Source organism: Phaethon lepturus, unplaced genomic scaffold (assembly GCF_000687285.1).
Source record: "Phaethon lepturus isolate BGI_N335 unplaced genomic scaffold, ASM68728v1 Scaffold56219, whole genome shotgun sequence".
Taxonomy (NCBI): domain Eukaryota; kingdom Metazoa; phylum Chordata; class Aves; order Phaethontiformes; family Phaethontidae; genus Phaethon; species Phaethon lepturus.
In genome coordinates, this window is record NW_010566610.1 from 1 (window position 1) to 8405 (window position 8405).

The 8405-nt window shown below is 55.7% G+C and overlaps 1 protein-coding gene across 1 annotated transcript; it reads left to right on the forward strand.

Moving 5' to 3' along the window:
- The first annotated feature begins 173 nt into the window (after nucleotides 1-173).
- On the forward strand, nucleotides 174-6406 carry RAD51D (RAD51 paralog D). Its single transcript, XM_010295542.1, has 10 exons — nucleotides 174-255; nucleotides 1491-1552; nucleotides 1711-1829; nucleotides 2441-2522; nucleotides 2631-2765; nucleotides 3231-3326; nucleotides 3514-3604; nucleotides 4479-4549; nucleotides 5473-5640; nucleotides 6323-6406. Exons 1-10 carry the CDS (start codon nucleotides 174-176, stop codon nucleotides 6404-6406), a joined length of 990 nt encoding a protein of 329 aa, XP_010293844.1.
- Nucleotides 6407-8405: the final 1999 nt, after the last annotated feature.

Sequence of the window (8405 nt, forward strand, 5' to 3'; positions counted from 1 at the left end):
GCTCGCTGTATCCACCCATCCCAGACGCAGCCTGGGTAGCATCTCCCCGGTGCGTGCAGCTCCGGGGGCAGGCACCATGTCGGGACGGGGCCAAATCCCCTCTCCCATCTCCTCCGCAGGTCTCCCCTCTTCTCCCGACCCCGTGGTGCTCTGGCCTGGGGGTGGCCAGGGACATGGTGGTCCTGCGGGCTGGGCTCTGCCCTGGTCTCACCGAAGAGATGATCCAGCTTCTCAGGGCAAGCGGCATCAGGACGGGTAATGGGGCGACAGCGGGGTCTCGGGTGGGGGAATGTCATCCCCTGCGCCTTTGGGTGGCACCGCGCTCCCCTCCTGTGCAGGGCCCATCTGCCAGCTTGGGTGGTCTGGGCTGTGCGGCAGCCCCTGGTAAACATCTCCTGCCTCTGTGGCTTTGGCTGGCAGCCCAGAAGCTGCAGCGGGAGCTTTCCCAGAGCCCCACAAGGAGAAGGAGGGTGGGCGCAGGTGGTCTGCCATGAGCACGCTGGGCACTGACTGCAGGAGCCTGGGGGGCTGCAGCCCCGGTCCCTCTGCCCCCGCGTCCTGCACGCCGGACGGGCAGTGTTGGTGCGATGTTCCCCCCGTATCCTCCTTGCTGGATGTCTTCTGGCTCCCCCAGGGTGGAGACGATTAGTCAGGACTTCTCCATAGGAGCAGGAGAGTGTGAGGACATGGTAGGGGTCTCTGCGGAGGCTCCTTGAGGGATGATCAGTTATGGCTTTTAGAAAGTATTTCAGGAGGGTTTGTGCATTTTTCCCGCTGGAAAATGCCCAAGATCCTGGCACACTGCACCCTGGGCGAGGCCTGCTCTTAGGTGGGAGGGAAAGACTTCAGGTGGATTCTTTGCTACCTCTGAGAAACTGGATTAGAGTGGAGAAAAACACCATTTAATTCTTGTTAAATGGGGTCTGTGAGAACCTGTGCGTGCTGGAGCCATGAATGTTGTAATCCTTGTTGTCCCCTATAAGAACTGCTTTTGACCATGTTTTTTTTAACCCATAACATACACATCTATCTGAAAAAGCGAATCTTGGAGTGGTTTCTGGGACCAGAGATGGGCTCCCTAGTTCTTTTAATCTCTGTGGCTTTAGCCCTTCCTGACACGCCCAGGGCTGGCAATTTGGGTCAGTCACTAGCCCCTTAAGACTCTGATGCACTGGCAAAAAGGGACTCTCTTGGGTGGCCCCAGCTATCAAAGGGCGCTGGGCAGCTCTTGAGGAAAACGGGAAGAATTTTTCCCAGCTTGTGTCCCTGATTTGTTTTACAGTGGGTGGCGGGGCCATCTCAGAGGGGAAAAACTCCAATACTCCGTTTTGTGGGGCATCCTGCTTGCCCACTGGAAGTGTTGGCCGAGGGGACAGACGTTTTTCCTGTTGGTGCACCCAGGCAGGTTTTGTCTAAGCTGGTGGGCTCTTTGGTGTTCATCGTCTGTCCAGGTTTGGCCTCCAACTTCTTGTCCCTCACGTGATTTGCAGTGGTGGACTTTGTGTCATCAGACCTGGAGGATGTTGCCCAGAGGTGTTCCCTGTCTTACAAGGTAAAGGGTGACTCCTAAGTCCTGGTATGTTAGCCAGGGAGCTCAGAGCTGTTCAGCTCATGGCTTGGATGGGCTTCTCTGTGGCGGACCTTCTGCAGTGGACGTTGGTGGCCCTGGACTTCCTCAGTCCTTCTTCCAGACATCTCTTTGCCCACCAGGCGCTGGTTGCTGTGAGACGTGTGCTCCTGGCCCAGTTCTCCGCCTTCCCTGCCAACGGAGCAGATCTCTACGAGGAGCTCAAGAGCTCCACGGCCATCCTGCCCACTGGGAGCTCAAGGTGGGTACATCGCCTGGCGAGCCAGCAGGGTTGCCTGGGTCTGGTCTTGTTGCAAAAGGCCATGGTTGCCCAATGCAAGCTTTGGGTTTCAATATGGTGATGCCCTGAGCAGGCTCAGTGGTGTCCAAACAGTCCTCAGCAGCTGTTTTAAAAACTTCCAGCTACAGCCTGGCTCTGCCTTTTGGGAGCAGAGCAGTCGTCTTGTCCTGAGTCATCTTGTCCTCCTCCAGAGAGGAGAGTTGTGGATCTGGGAGGACTGTTGTGTGGTGATGATGTTCCAAACCGCCTAGATCAGGCACAGAAATGTGTTACTCTATTGCCTGTCTCCTTGCTGGGTTGTTACAGTCACTATGCAGAGAAACCCTGGGTACTCAAACCTTGCTCCCAGGACCACAGCTCTTCTCCAGCTCAGGACGGTCCTTTCGTACCCTCCCCACTGCGGATCTGCGGTTGCCCACCATGTGGAGTGAGCTGGGGATGGGAGGGAAGGAGGAGAGCCTGAGGCCCTTGTGTGCATTTAGGAAGGGGACTCTAGGGACTGCCGCTTCCCGAAGCTGCTGTCATCTTGGCTGAAGATGCGTTGATAATCCCACCTTGTGTTCAACCCGCAGCCTGGACCAGCTGCTGGACTCCGGGCTGTACACGGGGGAAGTGATGGAGCTCATGGGAGCGCCAGGCAGTGGGAAGACGCAGGTGAGTGGGACAGAGGAGGGGAGAGGACAGGTAGGGTGAAGATACCTTCAGGCACGTGAAGCAGAAGGACCTGGGGTGCTGGCTGACGCCTGGTTCCTGCCTCTCCAGGTGTGCCTGGGCATCGCGGCCAGCGTGTCTCTCGGCCTCAAGCAGCATGTCCTGTTTCTCGACTCCACGGGGGGGTTCACCGCCTCCCGTCTCTACCAGATGCTTGGATCCCAGACAGAGGATGAGGAAGAGCAGGCAAGTTCCAGTGGAGCTGGTCCCACTGCTGCTCCTGCACTCGTGCTCAGTCTGCCTTGGCTCTTGCCAGCAGACAACACTCAGGGATGGTTTTTCTGCTCAGCTCTGCCTTTGCCCCCATGGGCTTTTTTGGGTCCATGCTCTTCCTCCCATGGCTGGGTGGGTGCTGTGCTCAGGGACAGATACTGCACTTTGGTGGTTTTTTCTTTTCTCTTGGGGAGTAAGGGAGGGCTTGCTGTAGTTGCTCGTGTTGTCGCTCCCTGAGCTCAGTCTGCGTTGCTTCTTCCATCAGTGCAGTGGAGACCACAGTGTTCATGGGGTGGAGGCAAACGTGGAAGAAATAAGGGTCCCTGGCTCCACGGCATGCTATAAATGCAGAGAGCTGGTAGCAGCTGGGCAGGAGGAATATGGCGGGTCCTGACGGGGATATCCCAAGGCTGTTGTTGATGCCACTTTGTGCCACAGCTGGAGGCTCTGCAGCGGATCCAGGTGGTCCGTGTGTTCAACATCTATGAAATGCTGAGTGCCTTGCAGGAGCTGCGGGATCGCCTCTCCCAGCAGGTAGAAGCGAGGGTCTGGGCCCCTCTCCTTTCCCCAGAGCTGCAAGAAAGGCAGTGAGGCTTGTTGTGTCTGATGAGTGGCACCAGATCACCCTGTCCTGGGGACATTTCAGCCTCTGTGCAGCTCAGGACCTTCAAAACTGTCAGATTTGTTACTCCACGTTGCTTGTGGCACCTCCTCCTTTCAGGTTGTGAGCTCCATGGGACCTCTCAAGATCGTGGTGATCGACTCTGTCTCTGCTGTGATTTACCCGCTGCTGGGTGGCAAGCAGTCGGAGGGTGAGCTGCTTCGTTAGCATCTGCAGTGAGGTTGCAGACCTCTCTGTTCATCCTGAAGAGCATCTTCCTCCTGCGGGTGCTGTGCCTGGAGCTGGGGCAGGATGGATGTGGGTGCGACTGCTCCCAGCTTTTGCTTTGCAACTGGATAAAAGGGGAGCCTGTTCTCAGTGTTATCGGCAAAAAAACAATCTGGCTGTGGCTGTGCAAGCTCATGCTGGTGGTCTGAAGCCTGGCCAGGGGACAGAGGAGGCGCTGAACTGTTTGCCCAGAGTAAAACCTCTGCTTACCGTGTCACAGATACATCGTGGTTGCTGGCACAGTTTGCAGAGCTCTCTTGAGGCTCCTTCTGCCAGAAAGGACCATACATCAGGAGCTGAGGGGCTTTCTGTTTGCTGAGATGCCAAGGGGGCCCCTCAAACACATTCCAGAGGGTCTTGCACACCTGGGTAGCAGCTGGTGCTGTCACAGGAGGTCCCCTCGCAGCCTTGGGCCCATAGAAAATGAAGTTGTGAGCCGGAGAGAGGGGTCCTGTACCTGCTAAATCAGCCTGGCTGGGTTTGTCTGCAGCTCCTAGTGCATTTGTAGGGTTTTTTGGCTCGGGTCTTTTAAGATGGGAAAGGAGGGGGTGGGACAACTTGGACTGGTCTGTCCATGCCACATCCATTCGGTTGTGGTGCCCTGGAGTGTGAGTGCAACGGGTATGTTGGGGTGCTGGTAACAGAAATGGGTTGAAGGTGCCCTTGAACACCAGCAGTGGCACTAAACCTAGTGCTCATGTAAATCCAGACGTCGCCTGCCTCTGAGATGCGCTTTGGAGGTTGCTCCCTCTGTTTCTGTTGATCCTCAAACACCCAAATCCTTTGTCCTCCTCCAGGTTTGGCCATCATGATGCAGCTGGCCAGGGAGCTGAAGACACTGGCCAGGGAGTTCAGCCTTGCCGTTGTGGTGAGTGTTGCTGCACCTTGTTCTCCGTGTGCTGGCGTGTGCCATGGTGAGGAGCCCTGGATTGGTTTTTGAGCCCCTGGGAGGGGGACCCTGCTCTCAGCTAAGCAGGAGGCCTGTGTCCAACGGTGCTCTTCTCTCTGACATAGCTCTGCTTCTCTGCAGCCCACTGATGTCTTGTTCCAGCAAGTGTGGAGCAAGAACAGGGCTGATTTGCTGCCTGCTTTTATTGCTGTCCGTAGTCAACAAGGCATTCACTCGATTGAGCAAAGCAGAGTTAAGACAGATTGAAAGGTTGTTTGTATTTATTTTTGATATAACACCATTCATTTAAGGGGCTGGCCAGCTTACTAAGTAACCTCTTGCTTAGTTACCTTGGAGGAACTTCAGGGCATTGCATCATCCAGAAGGATATGGGGACTGGAAGGAGCTCTGCTCTAGTCTTCCCCAGCTCTTGGCCAAGCAATTACGTTTGCTTCAATGCACCCAGACGGGTTGCTGGGACCACAGTTGGTGTGTGTGAATCGGGAAGGCCATGACAGAAAACGGTGGTCTGTTGAACCAGGCACTGGAAGGTGTTGAGACAGTCCTGCCCTTTGCTCTGATTAGCAATAAAGTGACAAGGACAGGGTGCCTGGAAGGTGCTCGGAGGCTCCAAGTTAAGCTTCACAGGTGGCTTCAGCACCAGGAGTCACTGCAGCTTGCAGATACGAGCGCGCTCCTGTCTGAGTACACGGGTGGGACTGTTGCATGGGCTGTGTTTAGAGGGGATGGCATGGGTGTGCCAAGAAGGAGGGCTCAGGATGGAGAAGAAGAAACTTCGCAGAAGTAGCAGATTGGCCATTATCTCCTGGTGATCTCCGGTGTTGCGTTACGCCGGGTGGCACGGCTTTTCCCGGGCCCTGATAAGCCTGTTTGTGCTGCAGGTGACTAACCAGGTGACAAGGGACAGCAGCACTGGCCCACTGAAGCCAGCCCTCGGCCGCTCCTGGAGTTTTGTGCCCAGCACCCGGGTGCTACTGGAGAGCAAAGAAGCCACCTGGGAGAAAGCCACCACGAAGCGCGTCGCTTCCTTGGCAAAGTCACCCCGGCAGGTGAGGCTCCCAGGACCGGTCCCTCTGGTAATGGAGAAGCAGCTATGTGACTCGGACCGGCCTTCGGAGCAGAGGGAGGCTCCTGACGCGGGTCGGACACGATCAGGCCTCCCTGGGCGACCCGTGGCAATGGGAGAGGAGTGAAGGCAGCCTGGGTGTATGCTGTGGAGGAGAAGGGCATCTGTTCCCTGCAGCTTGAGCTTGTATTTATAGGCACGTTCCACGAGCGGCACCACTTCCAACCCAGGTCACCGTGTTCTTTGTGCCCGTCTCGCTCTCCTGATGGCGTGTGGGCGGTGAGGGTCCTGCGGAAATGGCTCCGACACCTGCAGGGCTGACTTTGGCTTGAATCCTGCCTGCGTATGGGGCAGCGCTCCGAGCCTGCTCGGCTGCCTGATCCAAATGGGTTTGGCTGTGGTGGTGTGCTGGGCAGCGAAATGCCTCCTGGGTGCGCTAAGTCAGCGTGTCTGGGGATATCGCAGAGCAAGATGTTCGTTCTTTACTAAATTGCATTCTCTAGTTGTACCTCTGTGTTTGGCAGACCCAGTTAAAATGAGGGCACCAGCAGAAAGAAATCCTGAAGGGGATGTAATTGGGGATTTTTGGCTCTGGGGCTGGTGATGGAGCGATGTACAGAGTCCCAGCAGCATGAAGTTAAGCTTCTGTCTGTTTCTCCTTGCAGCCGACGGGGATACAGGTGGAGCTGGATATTGGAAATGGTGATGTGCAGGAGCTGAGCCCGGTGACACCCGCGCAGGGGCTCTGATATGGGTAGAAAAGCAAATGTCAAGGTCCAACAGAGCTGCAAAAAAGCAGGCAAGCACACTGAAGGTTTTACAAACTGACTTTTAGAATCCTGCAGTTGTGGGAAGGACCAGCATGAAGAAGCTCTTGTTCTTCTGTGCTGGGGAGAAAATAAGCATGGAGTTCCCAGAGATCTCCTTGCCTCAGCAGACGCAGCCTGCTGGGCTGTGTGGGCAGCACGACAATCAGGTCCTCTCCTCTGCTGCAGGCTTGTCTTCAACCAGCAGAGCCAGCCCTGTCCTAGGGTGTTGGCTTGGGACCAGCTGGCACGTCCCTGCATAAACCCACGACTCCACGTGGTGGGTTTGTTCCCCCCATAACTCACTGCCCTCTGGTCCCGGAGCTCTCATCGTCCTTGGGCAGTCCACGGTGGTCTTGGTTCAGAAATAAAAAACCCAGATGTAGCACACTGCTGTGGTTGTTGAGAGCTGGAATTCAATTAATGGTGACTGCTGTTAACTTAATTAAAATTTTGAGGTTTAGTCCCCAGCAGGACTGGGGTGGGACAGGGTGTTGATGAGCTGGGATATAATCGGATGTTTGATCTGACCTTCTCCCCAGAGTAACATCCGAGCTGTGTAGGTAGCTGCTGTTATTTTGGGGGCACTGCTGTGCTGCATAAAGAATTGCTGGTGACTGGTGAAGGTTATGGTCTGGATCAGCTGGGGTGGGGGAGCCCTGCCTGCTGCTCCAGCACCTACTCGACTGTGTGCATTAAAATAATCTCTGCTGGTCCCAGCGCTTTCCAGCTGCTCTCGCCTGCTCTGGGCAACCTCCTGGGGGCTTGTGCAGGGCCGGGGAGGAGATGGGAGGCTGGGATGGAGCGTGGCCTCTCCGCTTGATCCCAGATGTCCAGACGCCCTCGTCCTCTGCACTGAAACGAGGGATGTAAGAAACCTCCTTGGCAGGTGAGCGGAGCTATGGCTTGCACCTCCGAGGCTGCTGATGGAGATTGTGAGGGCTGGGACTCATCAGGGCATGCTTGTTAAACTAAAAACACAGCAGTGCAGCTCCTGGAGCCTTCTGAGGCTGTGCTTGGGCAAAGAGGAGTCCGATTTAACCAGAACTTGGCTGCGAATTTCTCCGGAGTAGAAAAAACACTGTACAGCCCTGTATTCCTGAGCAATAGCTGCTGTAGGGAAGGGGCAGCTAGAATGGGTATGTGGATGCGTATTTTGGTTTCCCAAAAGGCAAGGCCAGGTCTCAGCACAGATTTTTGTTTCGCACGTCTGCCAGAGCCGTGCTTCCTGCGAAACCGAGCTCTCGGTGCTCCCGGGGCCGTGATTTACGGGGCAGGTCCCACCTCCTCCATCGCGGCCACCCATCGCTGCAGCCCCTGCGCACGTGGCTGTGGGAGAGGCTGTGCTTCCCGCAGGTCCTGCCACGGCAATGCGAGCTGTAGCAGTAAACGCTTTGCAGTAAAAATAAATGTGTTTTCAAGTTGTGTATTTATTTGCATTTCTGGACTTTCCAAGCTTGGGAGGGGAGTTTCGACCCTGGGGATTGCAGCCTGGCTGGTTGGGGTGAGGAGGAGGATGGTTTTCCTGTCCGATGGAGACCTGTGCTGATGCAGCTGGTCCTTAGAAGCAGAAACTTTAGCTTGTTATGTCACTTGAAGCTGCGAATAAAGAGCTGGTACACCGAAATTTCAACCAAAACTTTGTGCTACTGTTTTATTTCTCTCCTTGAGCTTCTGTAGGGGAAGCAAAGCTCTTGTGGGGGATTTTGGAGCAGGGGAAGAGCCAAATAGAAACCCCTTTGATTATATTTGAACCAAGGGGGCTTTCTCACTGTCTCCTTCCCCTAACTCGCAGGAGGACAAGAAGGGGAACAGCCCCCTTTGAACCCTGCGTCAGCCTCGGTGTCAGGCCAGCCACGCGCCCGGAGAGCGTCTTTGCCGTGGCCCCCGGGAAATGAGAGCAGAGACTCTGCTCTTGCACTTAGTCACCGGGGAGCAGTCA